Raw genomic sequence first — 18,047 nt, forward strand, 5'->3', positions numbered from 1 at the left:
CACACGGTATTTTCTGAGTAGAAATTCATTCTAACAGCACGCAGGACAAACTTCTTCAGAGATTTCCTTTAAGACGCAACTTGAGACACGTTAAATGTTTCTAAAACCCTTGATCCTTGTGTCACTTTCTCTCTCACACACACGCACACACACACAGGCGGACACAATGGCCGCGGCAAAAGCTTTATACACAGGAAAAGGCCACCAGATGCTTCATTGTGACTGTGTAAAGCAGTGGCAGTAAAAGGAGGGTGGGCTCCCCTGAGGCGTATTAGTCCAAGTAAGAGGAGGACATTGTCTCTGGCTGGGCTCTTGACACATTACTGCCACCTGTACAAAGAAGACCTAATGAGAGATTTAATCTGAAAACCTCCCCTGCCACTTTTAGTCAGCACTTTGAAACCAATGACGGCAGATGTTCGCAAGACTGTTTAACGTAGCGGCTTCTCTTAACTTCTTAATCAGACCATACACGCACAAACTGCTCAAAGGGGCCTTGAATGTTTAAGAAGAGCCGCCGCCGTTCACGTCATCTTTAACTCCCCGATTTAAAGGCAATATGATGTCCACGAATCACTAAACAAATCCAACATGAGCCGTGAAAATGTCACAGACACAAACACTGGCATCCATTTGGCTCCGTGTTTCATTTACCCTTTTCCCCGCGGCTCTATCTAGGAATCAATTAAAGGAAACACTGAGGTAATTTGTTGTTGCAAAGTCAATTAGAGAATATTGAAGACAAAATCAGTGATTGCTGAAAAGCAATGGTTCAATAAGAATGCACAGTCTGTTGAGTTCATTAGCCCGGCCGTTCGATAAAGTTCAGAAGCAAACAATTAATGAAGCTCTAATTCTTCCTCCTTTAAAGGCTCTGGAGCTCAGTTAGTAATATGGACTAGAAGGACGACCACACACCAGTTTTTCTTTTACATTTCAAAGAAAACGATGTTGGTGTCACTATGAGGGTATTTCTTTTGGAGCAAAAAGTGGAGTTACAGGTTGCAGTGTGGGGCAAAGCACAAAACCCTCGTCTCACACAAAGCACATTGATTCATTTGGAGCACCGCCCTTTAATTTGTTTGCACCATTTCATCTAAATGATGCACTTGTCCACCAGGGTGAGTGAGAGAAAGAAAGGTGTAATTCAGCCAAGGAAAGGGGAAGGAGGAAGATACAGGGAGGGAGGAGGGGTCCTGACGCCCCACCACAGGGCGCTAGGCAACCATCTAGTGGGTGGGCTTTGTGATACATTTTACCAATTTTTCATGCCCATCCCTCTTGATGTGACCCCACTCGGGGCCCTTTATACCCCTGACAGCTCTGCGCAGGAAAACATGCTGCTGCTCTGATAGCATGAAATCGGGAACAAAGACCCCCAGGGAGAGGAGAAGGAGGCCGCTCAGGCACGCCGTGCTCTGGTCCCGCCTGGCTCTGGACACAAACAGATGTTAGGCCTGCCCCGGCCCTATCGGCCCCCTGAAAGAGGAGGCCCTGTCGGAGAAACGGGCCTAAAACGCATTGTTTTGGGCCTCCTCTAAGACAAAAAGGGAGCCACTCCTTCTGAAGGCCACAGCAATATGGCCGTCACAGATAAATCACACAAGGGGCACTGAGAGAAAGGCCCATGAATTCTCAATGTGGCTCTTAATGGGCCCTCTTAAATATGATGGGATATTTGTGCGTGGGTGTGAATGGAGCCCAGCAACTCTTAATGTCAGTGGGCAGAGTTGTTTAAAAGCCCATGGTGCCAACAGCGGGTTTACAGCTGTGATACAATGAGCCATTCTGCAGGAACATCGCACAGGGGAACCACTCGGCCGCCTTAAATAATCTCTTCTGTTATTGTTACTCATCTATATGTCCTTTATAATCCTGCTGCTGCTGAATGAACCCAAAGGATTCCATGTGCAACCTTGTATTTTCCTACAGATTTCTTCTTTTAAACTGAAATACATGCATAAATATGTGTTTGTGTACGATATGGGTTAACGTGAATGTTGCTTAGAACCACCCGGTAAGGAACAAAAAATAAACTATTATTGTGCTCGGCTTTACAAAGGACTGCATTCGTCAAAAATGGACTGACATCATAGGAGTTGCGCTCTATGTACAAGGCACAAAGAGATCCACTATCCTTCACAGTTTATGCCGCATTTCATCTGGACTAAATGAAAGCATCAGTGTTAGCTGGTGGTTGATCCTCCTTGTGATTTCACAGGCAGGGGGTCCATTCTGAATAACAGATGATGGGAGCGAGCCATCAATAAATCTAAAGTGCAAGAGATAAACAGATAAGAAAAACTCCCGAGTCCAAGTCTGCATGATTTATAGGAAAATTACACTGATTTGTAAAACTGATGAATATAGTCTGCCGGTTCACAGACTAATCAAATTATTCACATCATTAATATTGTGTGCATAATCCTGACACCCACATTGTATCCAACCTTTCACAGACACTGTTTACTTGTAACTTTATACAGATGACAGCCTTATGGTGCTTTTAGGATGTGATGTGGATCTTATGGACCTGCTTTAAATGCTTCAAGCGTCCGTGTGTTTGTGCCACACTGAGACCTTCTTGCTCATCATACATAATCTGCATTATAGAACCAATTCAATACAAGAGCTTTCTGTGAGAGCGGGGCTGCCCGACAGAGACAAAACATCTTCTTTCTTTTCATTGCCAGTCTTTTTGATGGGCCACTAAAGACTGATGATTTGAGCTGTGGAATGCTGGGAGCCATTTTGGCAGATACGAGGGAAATCTAAGTCACGGCAAATAAAATGTATTATATTTAGCTTAATTTTATTTCTAACTAGCGCTATTCTTACTTTCCTTAAACTACTAATCTGGGCTTTCAGCAGGACCACAACACCCAAGACGACTTAATTCTGTATTAACATCACGACACTTACAGCTGGAAGCAGTGGAGTGGTGTGAAGGAGCAACAGTGCAGCAAATAGTTCAGCAAATTTGGAGTAAGTGAGTAAATGGCTCCAGCTGGAGGAGGCAGCATGGAGAGTTTGAAGGGTAACTCAGGTTACGTCCCTGACCGGGGCCAACCCCAGGGCCTATAAGGCAACGCTCCCTCCCGGGCCCTGTTGGTGCCAGGCTCTACGCTCATCCTTGAGTTGGTCGGTCACGCCATTCCACCGTTGGCATGGTGTTCCCAGCTGCCGGTACACAATGGCAATAGCTTGGTTGGCGCCGGACTCAAACGCCCTGTTGTTAATGAGCAGGACCCAGAGAAGCCACTGCTTGTTCTTCATTTGCCAGCATTTTAATTATATGGACAGAGCTCCCATCAAAGCTGCATCGCTCAAGTTACGCCCTCATAGCAGAACTCCTTTTTCTCTGTGCCGTATTCATTAGCATGGAAAGGAAACAGAGAGAAGAGAGAGGACAGGCGCTGTTGTCTAAAGGGAATAGTCTCCCTCTATATCCAGATGGGTTATCTGTGGTATAATGGGCCTTCATTGTGATAGATTGGACTCCTTTAGCCAGATAATGTCCCTTTATTGTATTGTAAGGCAACATCTCCATTACGGGCTTCACCTATAAGCCAATAAACAGGCAGGGGTCAAACAGTAGAAGAAATAATTGTTGTTTTTAAATACAGACTCTAGCAAATGTGGGGGTTTTACTGCATCTGGACAAACAAGATAGCATCAGGTAAGATGCCATTCACAGAAGAACACAACCACACCATGTAAAGGATATGTAAACATAATTTGGCCATGGCTCGGTAATAAAATTGTGCCATATAATATTCCTGACACAAATTGCTATTACTCCACATTTGAGACACCAATCTGTCACCTTTGTCATGATAACCTTTTCTTTTATTGTCTAAATCTGATTAAGCACGCGTTACTGTGTGTGCGCTCATATCTGTAAGTGTGTGTAGAACGCTTGTTTGTATCTGGGAATACTGAGGTTCAGCCAAGGAGGGTCGCTCTCCCCAGGGTCAAGGGTTCCGCAGAACAGAGGCCCAATCAGTGCTGGCCCGATGGTTAATGGATGGATGGCCCCCAAAATTAATTAGCCTGACTAATGTAGTGTACACTTAATTACACTGGCTGCCTTTTGATTTATGGCCGGCCAGACACACACATGCTAGTCAAGAGTCCAGACTGAAAGGAAAAATTGTTTACCCTTTACTGGTGCATATTATTTACCCGGCGAGGTTCACCAGCCGGAACAATGGCACGGAACAAGATGGAGAACGTGTTTATAGAGAAAACATTGTCTGAATTTCCTGCCTACATGATTAACTCTGACATGTCCAATCCACTTGTACAGCAATAAATACAAATTATTGTACGTCTAAGGAAAAACTTAAAGCAAAGAAAGCTCATCTAAATAATCTTCCACATGTTAAAATGATGAGGTAATGGTTTCATATGGCGCCTTTCAAAACCACTTCTAATTCTCTCCCCTTCTTTTTTTTTGACTGGCACAGGCGTGTGCTGGGAGAAACTTCAGCGTGTGAGAAATGAAATATCTATCACTCTCGCCTGTCACTACTGAGCATTTTACAGCATTCATTAGGAGTGAGGCTGGTCAGGGCCCCACCTTTAATTTCATGCTGCTCAAGCCAGAGAAAGGACACAGGACAAAGGAAGGAAGATTGATGCCTGTGTCCGGCCCTTTGCACTACCCGCAGACGCAGACAGGGGGTGCTGCTCAAAAACACTGGCCCCAGTCTGGAATCCACTTAAATAGTAGGATCAGTGAAAGGCCAGCTAGCCTAATGAAATCTGTCCATGTAGCAGCAGATCAGCCCCAATTAAAACAGCCCCACGCCATGTCACGGGGACAGTAGATCAAGTCAGCAATTAACCTTCCTGCTGGCCTCTATCAATCCTTAAATTGGAGCGGGCCGGCCAGCAGCACACCATCTCTGCAGATATTAAATTTACATTCTATTAAGTTTAATTAGGAGGGATTTTAAATATACTAGGAGTCCAGGCACAGAGCCCTGAGCCTGTCAGCCACACATCTGATTCACGACCGCCAGTCACCTCAAGGGACACGCGCACGGACACACACAAACACACACGCGCGCACGCACGCACGCACCACACACCTTATATCGCTTCCTGACCAGCGCGCAGACCTGTAGAAAGACAGTTTACCCTTGGTGTGAATGACTCCACCACAATCATATAAACTAGATTCGTGACTCTGCTCCAAACTGCTACTTTTTTATCCCTGAAAAAGCTGAAAGCTCCGTATATTTATGAATATCTCATCTAGCTCCCAGCCTTGTAATGAAGCTGGCTGTCAAGGTCTTGATTTTATTTTATTTCACTTGGGCTCGTGACAGCGTTGCTAAACTGGATTAATGTACGCGAGGAGAGTATGATGAATAGTGACACTTGACACTGGAACAGAACCAAATCAGCTCCAATCAAACACCGGTTCTTTAGGAATCTGCTTGCTCCTCTGCAGGTTCTAATAAGGATCCAAACTCCCCCAAAAAAACACCTTCCTGTTCCTGATTTCCTGTTTCTTTGCAACCATCGCAAAGCATGATCAGGTCCATTTCCCTGCCCTGTAGTCTTGGAGACTTGGGTGTGAGCGTGAACCCATGAGAGAGAGCAGAGAGAAGGTTGGTGTGGGGACTGGACCACCTCGAGGCTGCTCAGTCCAAGCATTAGTCTCCACGTGGCTGTGTCCTTTGTCTGCCAGTCAAAGGGCGGCTGAATGGGGGTCAATTGAAACCAATTCCCTCTGTCGGACACAATTAATGGGGTAGCCCTGGCTGGGCAGAGGGGGGGGGGGCGCCACCACAGGCCTTTGGTTACTGATCCTGCCGCGCAAGCATGCCAGGAATTTGCCACCTGTGTCCAACCCTGTGACAATAACAATCCACCCTCTTGCCCCCGGCAAAACCCACCTCCTTTTCTGTACACACATGGATACATCCTAAACTACCCCCCTCTCTCATTCACCCGCCCACAAGGCAGGATGGGTGACAGGGGAGTGGCTAGTGGTTGTCCAGAGTCTAGTCACCCACAATGGACCAGAGAGAGAGAAAAAGACAACCGGTGTACCGTGCAGCTGTAAAGAAATGTGCTGGAGTATTTTCTAATCCAGTGGTTCTCAAAGTGGGGCCCAGGGATCCCCATGGGCGCTTGAGTGTCATTTCAGGGCGTTGCAGAGAGAAAAAAAGGCAAGTAGTTGATTTTGCATTGCATTCACTTAACAAAGTGAAAGCATCTATTTGCCAGCAAAGCTATTCTGGGCCCTTTGCAAAATTCCTATCGATTGGCGGCAGAGAAGGAAGAGTGAGAAAGGAGAAAAATGAGACTCACAGACAGTGAGAATGAGAGCCAGCCTCTCCGTGTCTGAATCAATCTTCAGATAAGTATGGAAGATCGATACGCCACTAGCCAATCTACAGTTAAGCACTTCAGTGGATGTGCACTAATTGTCCTGTTGACATTAATTGTCATTAAAGGGCTTAAAACGGCTCCCTGGCTGTGAGTTACACCCTGCGCCAAGGTTGCAACCCATTTGTTTATTGGTGACATCACAGCTCTGCTGCTAACACACAGGTCACTGTTAAATCAGACAGGTTGACCACTGCACAAGACAAGACGGGTTTATATGGAGCAGTGCTGTCCCTTTAACAATGTGTTTTACACGGATGACATCATCACCCTTTTCTGTCGTCCCCATTAAACGGTTGGTATGTAAGAGGAAGACTCATTAGGATGGAAGGAGACAGTCTAGGTGTGTGTATTAAAGTCAGAGCCCAGGGTTCTAACTTCCTGAGAGGAAGTTTGAAGTCTAAAAAGCCCCCCTGCACTGCTGTCACACTGCTTTAAAGTGAATGAATCAATCAGACACATCTGGCCTAACAAATTGATTTGAGTGTGTGTTTGTAAGTGAGTGTATTCACTCTGGGTGTGAATGTGTGTGAGTGGGGCCAAGGTGCATAAGAAAGGAGTTGGGTAAGGGGGAGAGGGGGCAGAGTATGGACACACACTGATGCAAGCCTAACACATCCCTGGAAGAGGGGTCATGACCCCCGGTGGTCTGAAACAGCATTTTCAGAGTGGTGGGGACAAGGAGAGGGTGAGTGCTTACCTACCACAGAGCAGCATGGAGAGGGGAGGAGAGGATTATCTAGATGAGGTGTTGGTGATTAACAAAAACAGGACAGGATAATGGCCAAACCATCTCATCTGAACTTTGTTTGGCTGAGTGTTTTTTTTTACCTTAATGTATAATACAGTACAATTTCAGGCAGGTGACATTAAATTGGAACAGCTGATCCCTCAATATTTCCACTGTTTGTACAATCTACATTCTTTACTTAGAGTTTCATCTCCAGAGTAACTCATGTTATGTTGGTCTTTATTCTATTACAGCAACAAAATTACATGTACTTAACACACTTTAAAGCAGTCATGTGATGTGCTAGCGTTGGCAGATTTAAAGAGAATCCATCTCATTCGGTCAGCCATCCTAAAGGAAACGGTGATGTACTCGCTCCTAGTGGCTGGAGGACAGAACTACAAAAACTTTCTCCTGTACCACACAGAGTGAAGTCCTTCCTAAGTCATTTGAGCAAAACTCCTCCATTCACAAAGCTTTCCCTCCTCTTCCCTTCCACTTTGAATGGGGCTCCGGGTAAATGAACAATGCCCACACCTTGAACAGGCCCAGTGATTTGAGCACCATTGTGGTGAAGAGGATCGACCAACAAGTGGCTCACCCACTCTGTTATCATAGGAAACCACTGTCTGTGGTGGGCCTTTATGACTTGTTATGCCACTAACCCCCTCCATCTCCTCATGAAGGAGACTGAATAAGTGCACTACCTTGGCTCTCACAGGGCTCATTTGCACCAAGAGAAGGAGGGGAGGAGGGGAAGGAAGAAAGAGGGAGGGAGCCAGAGAGGAAGGGAGAGAGAAAGAGCAGTGAATGGCACCATAACATAACAATGCACTTGGAGGCTCGGTTGGCAAACACAGCTGGGCAAGCCAGAGCGAAGGAGATAATGAGCCATAACTCTAGAGAAGACAGTGGGCTACTAAAACTGCTCTTAATATATTGCTCTCTCTCTCTCTCTCTCCCCCTGTCTCTCTCTCTGTCTCACACACACTCTGATAGCACATACCATATTCCAAACACAACCCGTTTTGCACACCTGTACAGTTACAGTATGTGTTCACTTCATCAGGTACACTCACCTCAATAACTTGCTTTGAGTCCAACCTGAAGTTGAAGTCTCCAAAGACAAAAAATGGCAACTTCTCATACCGCTGGTCTGAAATCCTGCAAAACACAACAACAACAACAACATATAAGCAACAACATCATCCAACACCCTAATCCACCCAACAATCAAACCCTGTGATGGACGCTGACAGCTGTAAAACATTCCATGCAGATGCTGAAAAACATCACACAACCTAATTCCATAATATTCATGAATTATAAATAACATAGAGGACCAGAATATTGACAAAATGAGCAGCTGGTTGTCAAAGACAGCTTGAAGCGGTCATGTGAGGATCCCCTCGAGGTCAGGGTAGTTAGTTGATGAAGGCCACAGCACCACCTGCTGGCCTGATAACCTCCCTCCTCTGCAAAGACTAATCACTACAGAGGACTGGTTGTTTGATGGACAGAAACAGTGATTTTAAAGGTGTGGTGTGTTTAAACCCCCCCCCCCCAAAAAAAATATCCCCGGACAAATGAAATGAGCTTATATTCAACTTTCATACTGATTTAATGTAAACATGTATTACATTTGCGTTTCCATCAACAGAAACACTGAAATGAGGGACTGGAAAAACAGCTGATGTGTTTCTCTGGAACTCTGTAACCGTTTCATGGTTAATGTGTTATTATGGAGGAAAACAGGCTTTCAGTTGGGACGTTCCAAACAGTAACTTCGACAGATGCCACAATTAACTTAATCAATCTAGGTAATTTCTTTTGATGATGTGCTTTCATGGTGAAGCTACTCAATTATGAAGGAAATTCACTTTGCTCAATTGAAAAATTGGGAGTGTAAATTGAGCCTAAACCTGAGAGAGGATAGTTCTCTGCACTGACCCTGAGCTCAGTGGGACTTGGTGGTAACTGTCTCAGGCACAGACATGCTCAACATCAACAGGCTCCTCTTATCGGACCTCCTGCGATGAGGGGAGGGGGGGCCGGGGGGTCCAACTTGAAGTCACTTGTCCTAAGTGATATTTGAGGATTCATAGAGTCCAGATCCTCTCCGTCATGGAATCTATCCAGATTTCGAAGTAGCATCTTATTGCATTTAAAAATGCACCTAAGCGACATATAATTAACTCCTATGCTTCATCGCCTACTTAAAAGTGGCTCCTCTACAGAGCATAGATGGGAAATTAAGGTGGACACAGTGCAGCCTCTTGTATAATTAATGATTCAGGATGCTTGGCTCACTATCTCCACTAATCGCACGGATAAATCTCACTGTGGACTTCCCAGGCCCGGATAACAATATATTTATGGGGCTGTAAAGTGAAGCCTCTTCTTGGTGGTGGGTCCTGTCTCTCCTGCGCGCTGTCGTAAACCACGGCCGCTTCTCCCCTGCGCGAGGAAGATGGAAGGGCAGGGAGGACTAAGAGGCAGACGACGCATTATATAAAACATTATTTTGACATTCAATGGGGAGAGAGAACTTTCTTTCATTCTGTAGGTTCTCCAGGTGTCAATATAAGAATGGGGAATTGTATTTATAGACATTAACCTGCACCCACTGCTGGTCTATTTAGGGATAAACACTCCAGGTTTCTGAATCAGACGATGAAACCCTATCAGCTCACTCACTACACATCACTTTAAAAATGTGTCAAGTGTGTTTATAATAACAGGATAGTGTGTGTGTGTGTCTACTCGGTCATTAAGACACTCACAATTGGACTGGTGTCATTCATGACCTTGCATCCTAGTGCTAAGAGACTCTACTCAAACATGGCTAGTGGCCAGTTGATCCTGTTGTCCAGAAATTGAGGGCAGTAAAAGTGCTGTACACAGGTGTCAGTGCAGTTGTTATAGGCGTGGGAACTATGTGCTAATACAGAATTTATCACACGCCAGCTTCTGTGAGAGAGGAATATAAAGCACTAAAACAATCGCACACAAAAAGATAAAATGGTAAGAGAAGAAAGATGAACATAGAAGTGAGGTGAGATAGTTTTGTTTTAAAGAGAGAGAGAGAGAGAGAGATCAGTATAAATCAAGTAGGTGTGTGTTTCCCCAGAGCCTGGAGGTCTTTCTCCTCCACATCCTATAGCTTTATCCCGCTAACAGCCATGTCTAATACCCGCAGCCTGACTGTTTTGTCTGCCGCTTGAAGTTATCAGCCACAGGTCAGAAGGTAACACTCTGTTTACACGATCATTTCCTAAAGCACCCATGGTGACCCGCTGGTGTGAAAGTTGACTTTTTGCTCGGCCTTTGTAGGCCGTTCGAAAAATCTCAACATTAGCTCCAGCGGACTGGGCGTGAAAAGGGCCTGACGGTGGGGGGTCCAAAGCTGGGGGAGGGGCCCGCTGACCCTCACCCTCAGCGGGGGGCCCCATTAGCCGCGTCATCACAGTTCATTCAGGCAAACTGTAACAGTGTCAGTGACATTCTCCCACAAAGACGCACTCCTTTACACAGTCTATAAACATGCTTTCTCCTGGACAATTCATCGTGCAGTGACACCCCTTAAAGGGGCTCTTCACAGGGGCCGTTCTCACTGAGGTTTAGGATGGGGCCTTCGTCAGGCCTTCCTCAGGGCCACACAAAGACAGGGGTCAGACGCTAATTTATAACATGGCCCCTAACTTTGCTCCCAGGCTCCTTACACCACCGGCACAAAGCAGCCAGAGCACAATCTCTCTTTCTGATTCCACTTCTCTTTCTCACATAAATACACTCAAATAGAAGTCGACAAACATGCAAACAAGCATGTGATTAAGGTCCCAACTTGACTAATGCACCATAACAACGGCAGCATCTCCATCTCAAACATCACACATACGGGCAGTTATATGATCATAACAAAACTTCCTTGCTTTAAAATAATTTTTCCTTCACCAATAAATATCCATTGGAGACTCTGGCCAGATTATAAAATGTGATTGACAGCTAAAGTGAGTCATAATAGACAGCCTATATGGGATTATGAGGGTGCAACTGGGGGCCATGTCATCATTAGACTGAAAAGATGACTTTCCATAAGTTGGCGAGTCAGCTTCAACTTTGCACACAATAGCCGGGCTGAGAGCAGTCACCCATTGTGAGTAAATGTTGAGAATTTGGGAGAATGTTAACATTGTGAAGAATGTGCTCGGTGACGTCTGGCTGAATGGAGTAAGGGTGGCCCCTGACAGGACCTTTGACACTGCAGGACAGCCTTCCCCTCGTCCCATTAGCACCGCTGCTCCTCCGTACCGCCCACCCCACCAAGAACACGGTGCAGGAGAGACAGGGTGCTGAGGGAGGGGAGGGGGGGCAGTTATGTTTCTGCGGTCACACAGAGGTGAAGGAATAAGACAACTGAAGACAACATTACTGTCAACACACAAGGATAAGACACAGCCCAGGGAAAGTGCTGCCTGATGCATGAGCTCATGTTTAAGGTTCAGGTAGGGAGGAAGAACCTTTTGAGGGAGGTGTGTGAACCTCCCCTTGCGTGTTGCAATATAAAACTCTACCTGAAATGCTAAAATTACAGTTTATATGGAACTTCACTGCATGAGAGTGAGAGAGAGAGAGCGAGAGTGAGAGTGAGAGTGAGAGTGAGAGAGAGTGAGGGGGATGGAGAGTGAGAGAGAGAGTGTGAGAGTGAGTGTGAGAGTGAGAGAGAGAGAGAGAGAGGGCGAAAGGAATAAACATGCTCACTGTGGGCATACAGAGACACAGGAGAAGATTAACCTCTGCTCCCACAGGCCTCCCAGAGTGAGGAGGCAGTCCAGAATCCCACAATGACCACACACACACACAGACACACACAAACAAACAAAAAGAAGAGAGATACCGCTTCACATATCCTCACCCAACCAGAAAAAAGTGCACACTACACCAGGAGGATGTGGGACTGATGGTGCCAAGCATGGTTGCCATGTCGCAAGAGCTCTCTGAATTGATGCACACCTGTGTGTGTGTGTGCGCAGATGTGCAAGTATTTCATATACACACACACACCCATGTATCACATACATGCAATATTTGTGTGTGTGCTTCTATCTATGCTTTATAAATATATCAATATTTCATAATTATTATTACATAATGCTACATGCTGATGTCATAGAAGATCATTTTCCAAGGACATGGACACACACACACACCCACACACACACCCACTCCCCCCTTAAAGGAATTCACCCTGGCTCTATGGAGGATCTCCCTGTGATTGTGGGGAGTCCTCTTCCAGCTCAACATGTCTATTGGCTGGAAGCTAGCAGGCCTTTCTCTCCTCTTTCACTCTGTTGTTCTGGGAAAAGCCTAAAGGGAAACATTTAGATTGGAGGGCTCTTTGAGACACTCTGACAGTTGACTGATGACCGTCCATAAAATGACAAAGCATCGCTGTGTGGTGGCCAGTGCGGCCCACTGCCTCGCCATGGGAAACTAATTGCTTTGAATTGTTAACGGCAACATTATTTTTCTGCCAATCATTGCTTTTCAATGCCCTGAAAATGAGCATGAAACAAGCCTTTTCAGCGAACAAAACAGTTAAATGTCCCCAATGTTGATCAAATTAACTTCAGCAGTGTGACAATGGACTATATTTGTGTGAAAATAATGGTGCGCCACAAAGGACGCCTTTATGCCAGGATTTCACAGTTGTAATGTAAAACTGTTCTCCCCTGAACCGGACCAGCCGCTCTGAATGAGAGCAGGAAAAAAGAAACAACCTCCAACACACAAAGGGGGATTTTTCAAGAAAGAAGGACAAAACTGTTGATTTTATCGCATGCAATCATTTTAGAGGCTCATTTACCAGCCGGGTCTCCCATCCTCTTGGCCAGAGGAGCCTGGGATTACATCACTGTTATTACATCAGCTGGGCCAAAGTCGGAAAATTATTTAAAAGATAAACATTAAATGAAAATAATTAAAGGAAAAGAACCATAAAGATGAAAAAATGTCAATCTTGAAAAGAATCGGACAACTTCTATTAAAGCTTTAATTCCCATAATTCTAAAACAATGATCCCCCGACATCAAAGCAAAGCTGAGTCAACAAGGAAAATAATGCAAACTGCAGCCCTGAGCACATACAGTATGCAGCACTTTCAAAGGAGATGAAAACAAGCATGGGGACACGTTCCAAACAGTGCCTTGCACTGCTCTCTCTCTCTCTCTCTCTCTCTCTCTCTCTCTCTCATGGAAGTGGCCCACACATCAGCGCAGGCATGGAGGAGGAGTGCCTTTTTGATGTGACTCAATAGTGAGGTCTGGCTGGCTAAACGCTGTTCCTTCTCAGCATTGTTCCCCCGAGGCCTTGAAGCACTTTGGAGATAAACACCGTTTAGCAGTTAAAAGGGCCACAGAGGAAAAGGCTTATCAGATGTGTTGTCAATGGGCCGTAAGCTGTATTATTAGGCCTGGGCCCCAGATAATGCCGAGGCTGAAGTTTGATGCCCCGGCAGCGGCGCTCAATCCCCCTCCAGCGCTGCTGAGTGATCAGGAGCCTGTGCCGGCAGCCTCATGGATCTCAGCTGGTGATGTGTTCGGCGCCTCCTCTGTCTCTTCCCGCCCCACAGTGAGAGATTAGAGCTCAGAGAGAGAGAGTGAGAGAGAGAGGAGAGGAGAGGAGAGGAGAGGGAAAGAAGGGGGAGTTTGGCTTTAGATATTCCCCCTGTCCCTTTTCCTGCTCTGCTTTCTGGGGGTAGGAGTCAGAGCTAGGACAATAGCCAAAAAGATGGTTCCCAACCAGCCAGTGAATAGGAACACTGTTGGTGGTAGCGCTTCATTCAAAGCCCGGCCCGGGCACATTGTCCTCCCAGATCGGCAGAGGAGAATGGAGTTTGCTGGTGGCTGCCAAAAGGTTAGCAGCCTCTATGAAAGGACCGACCCATTATTCACTGCCCTTTACAGAGCCCGAGGACCCTTTGTGCTCCTCCTCCCTTCTCTCTGCCCCACCAGCCTTTTCTCACTCCGGTGCTCCGGATCTGCGCCCGGCGGTTTCCCCCAAAGTGAGCAATTGAGGCGCGATGCCCCCACTATCCCACCCCTGTACCCCAAGTATCGAATACCAGGCTAGCTGGAACATATAGCGACCTCCCCACCGCCATCCTGCCATACACCATCCACCGCCCCATTCAAAACCCGGCCCAAACCCTTTGCTATTGTCACCTTTAAATGATATGGCCCAGAAGTAACAACAAGGTTACCATCCTCGACACAAGGGGATTTAGAAAGAAGGAGCGTGGAAACTGCCACTCAGCCAACACAAGTTCCATTCAAACCCCTCAGCTGCCAAGCTAAACCTCAGAAACTCTGCCATTTAGCTCTATTTACAACACAACTTTTAAAAATAAATCAACTTCAAGAGCATGATGAAAGCGCAGGAAATACGATGAAAACACTAAGTGTAAGCAACAAGAAAGGTCCTTTTGAAACTTCATTACGCCAGTAAATCCAGGTAACTTACGACGTAATAAAAATTGCAAAAGCTGCCATATTGCTAAAACACTCCCACTTCCCTGTCCATTAAAGGCAGACCATTCTTTCATCAAATCAAGAATGAAGTACAGGAAAAATATAACCTCGGAGAGAATACTTTCAAAAGCGCCTCGTAATTCATGCACGTCGTAGCGGCCGGTGATAATATATGCCACCCATATATGCATGTAGTTATTCAAAGTGGAGGTGGCGGGGGAGGCGTGTGATGCATTCTGATGCCGTTTCAATAGGAGGTCACCTGCTGCACGGCTGGTACCGGGGCTTTTATTCTGTGTTAGCATGGCCAGGTAGGGAGCAGGGGTTGTACCACGCACTCTATCATTTTGCTCCGCTGCAAATGGATATCCCATAAATCACATTAGCGTGGCCCGTGAATGGCTTTGCCCCGGGGCCTGTTTGCATAGAAGCTCGTCTCCCCGGGTACGTGGCGGAGAATTTTGCGGAGAACGGGGAGGAAAAAAAGGTGTGAGGTGAAAAAACTGTTGCTTGGCAATAAAGGAAGGAGGGATGGAGGAGTGGAGGTGTGTTTGAAAGAAGGGACAGTGCGGGATAATGTTTAGGGGTTTTTACAGAGTGTGGAGGCGGGAGAGACGACAGGGAAATGGATGAGACGGAGCAGAAAAATAAGGAAGGGAGGGAAGAGGATGTGTGCATGAACTGATGCAAGAGAACGGAAATGTATCTGAAATTATTACTATTATTTTTATTACGACACATAATACTTCTTATCTAATCTAAAGCCTTGTTGGAAGCCATTAGAGTTTTACAAGTTTATATTTCATGAATGTACTTAGCATCTATCAAGGTCATCTGCTTATTAGGATATGTGACAGATCCATCATGTTGGCCTGAGGGTGGCACAAGAGTGAAGCATCTACTGTGTCCAGAAGAGAAAGGGTTCTTCCTCTGGAGAACAGGAACCTGCTCTGTCAATCCCATGATAATCTAACTGTTTAGATGTCAATATGTCTTGCGTAGGAGTTGGACATTTCTCTCTAGGGGCAGTGCCGGTGGAAAGGTCAGGAGGTCACACGGCTTAAGAATTCATCCTTTGGGGAGCACGAGTTTCCACGGCAAATGTCTCTCTGGCCATTAGGTTTTGGATTATAATGTGCAAATTTGACAAATGGACCTGGGGACAGTGTTGGGGAAAGAAATGCACATTAAAGACTCGGAGGGTTTGTGTAGGTGAAAGTGAGGGGAAGATTAGAGAGTCCGGCTGAGAAATTAAAGATAAAACAGATAAAAATACCGCTAAACTTCCAAAATTTCTCAAAAACGATGCAAGAGAAGACTGTTGTTCTGTCACGGGTGAACGTTCCAATTTCCACAATTTACAATTACAAAATATATCGAGATTAATGTGTAAATCATCTGTCAATTTGCAGGTTATGGTGTGAGCAATGCATGAAATACTTCATTTAATTAAGTAGATGCTTCTCAATAAAGATAATTATTGATAGGATATGACAGGACGTGATTTATCTCCAGCACTGTAAACTCTGATGAAGCCTGACAGCATCCAAGCATGCAGGAGCGGAGTCTCGTCTCTCTCATCTCCCAGTAGCTGACTGGAAGACTCAAGAACTCGACGACACATGGACAGGTGATGTCTGGGTCTGTACCTGTCTAGGACGTAGCCCAGAGCCTTCTGCCTGGTCCCAGAGTAGACAGAGGGGCTCTTCTCCCAGGCCACCAGGTTGGAGGCGTCATGGAAAAGGTGGATGTTGACCAGGTCGAAGGCACTGAGGAGAGAGAACGTGAGCTGAGTGAGCGTCTGCAGCCAAATGATACACACAAAGCCAAATGATACACATGCAAAATCAACCAAAATATGAACTAATTTTCTTCTAATGTAATGAAAAGCCTTTATTTGATGCTGAACTCTCAGGTCTGTTTTTGTGATCATTTTTAAGATGTACATTTTTCTATTTCATAAATTACCCAAATATCAAATTTCACTTGATCATGTGCTTACCATTATTTGATTTACAAACAAAAGCTACCTAAGCAGGATGACAAATAATAGCACTTTTAATGTCAGCATATCAAACAGACATCAGATGACTTTCTTCCAGGTCGTCCTCTCGGTGAGAAGCTAAGAGCTCAGAGTCCAGTGATGAACATCTCCATGCTTATCTTATCAATCTGGATAGTTTTGTCAACACAGCATTCACAATGGAGGCCCGAGAGAATGATCTCATCTCCCGGGAGTTTTGACCCTTGCACACCCATCCTGATCAAACAAACACAAACACACACACACATGCGGGTGCTGCCTCCACTATCTCTCTCCGACCCCGACTGGGATCCTACCTCTGTATTTTTCACCGGGGCTCTCTCCCTCTCCAGTCAAACGTCATGCCCCTATTAAACGCTTACCGTTTCAGCTCTTTAGTTCTCATGTCATCCCTCTATTAGATTACAAACCCCCCCCTCTTCCTCCGCCCCCCTCCACCCTCACCCCCTTTCTGCTCCGCACACTGGAAAGCCTGCGTTTGTATTCATCCCATACAGGTTCAATTGCATGTAATGTTTTTTGTCATCTGTCATATGCAACTGCTTGACTTGACTAAAGTCATTACCCCTAATCAAATCCCTGCTTGGCTCTATGGCACGCAGTCCGGCGAGGATTCAGCTATGTCACTCGCTCTCTCTCTCTCACTCTCTCTCTCTCTCTCCTACGATCTATGACAACCGGACCTTGCAGGGTTCCCCGTGAGACGTGCGGCGGCTTATGGGAGGGGGAAAGCAGGCGTGACGGACATGCCTGAATCTCCCATTTCTAATCAAAATGATACAGTTGTAATGATAGATGGTTGAACGGAGATGAGGTGGGATGTGTCGTTGTAGGGATCTATTAAAAAGACTCACCAGTCAGCCAGGGCCCATCGAGTTCTGATGAATCCCTTTCTGGACCACTTGGACTGCAGAACAGAGAGACTCAATTTAGCTTGACAGTCATAGAATTTGACATCGCTACGGTTTTGGCAATCACTGCAAAGTACATGAAGGGTATAATGCCGAGCGAATCACAAGGAAGGGAAACAATATCCAACATGTGGGAGCGTTGTTTCCCTTTCTGATTCAACGCTCGGATAAACCATTAAGCAGAGGTTCCATCGGGGTACAAAACACAGTTAAATGGCGACATACAAATTAAGGAAATGTGTGTTTATTTCTTCAAGCCCAGTTTGCGGGAAACGTATCTGAAACGCACTCTGTTAGACCGCAAAATGAACTCGACAGCAAATCCAGGCAAACATTGTTGGTCGAGCATCTGTAACCCAGCAACAGCTCGCAGCTTTTTTTTTGATCGGCTCCCACCAGCCTTGAGTGAATTAGCCAATCACAAGGCC

The 18,047-nt window shown here is 45.8% G+C and overlaps 1 protein-coding gene across 1 annotated transcript in view; it reads right to left on the reverse strand.

The window, feature by feature from the left end:
- The window catches only part of inpp5a (inositol polyphosphate-5-phosphatase A), a 106,464-nt gene that overhangs the window by 24,942 nt on the left and 63,475 nt on the right, over positions 1-18,047 (reverse strand). The window contains exons 7-9 of the mRNA XM_076169327.1: positions 17,563-17,615; positions 16,314-16,433; positions 8,215-8,299 (exon numbers count right to left, since the gene is read on the reverse strand). Of these exons, the coding sequence (XP_076025442.1) occupies positions 8,215-8,299; positions 16,314-16,433; positions 17,563-17,615 (258 nt within the window). The remainder of the gene's footprint in view (positions 1-8,214; positions 8,300-16,313; positions 16,434-17,562; positions 17,616-18,047) is intronic.

The sequence above is a fragment of the Genypterus blacodes genome, unplaced genomic scaffold, assembly GCF_046128005.1.
Source record: "Genypterus blacodes isolate CSIRO-AG114 ecotype Tasmania unplaced genomic scaffold, CSIRO-AGI_Gbla_v1 ptg000195l_1, whole genome shotgun sequence".
NCBI lineage: Eukaryota > Metazoa > Chordata > Actinopteri > Ophidiiformes > Ophidiidae > Genypterus > Genypterus blacodes.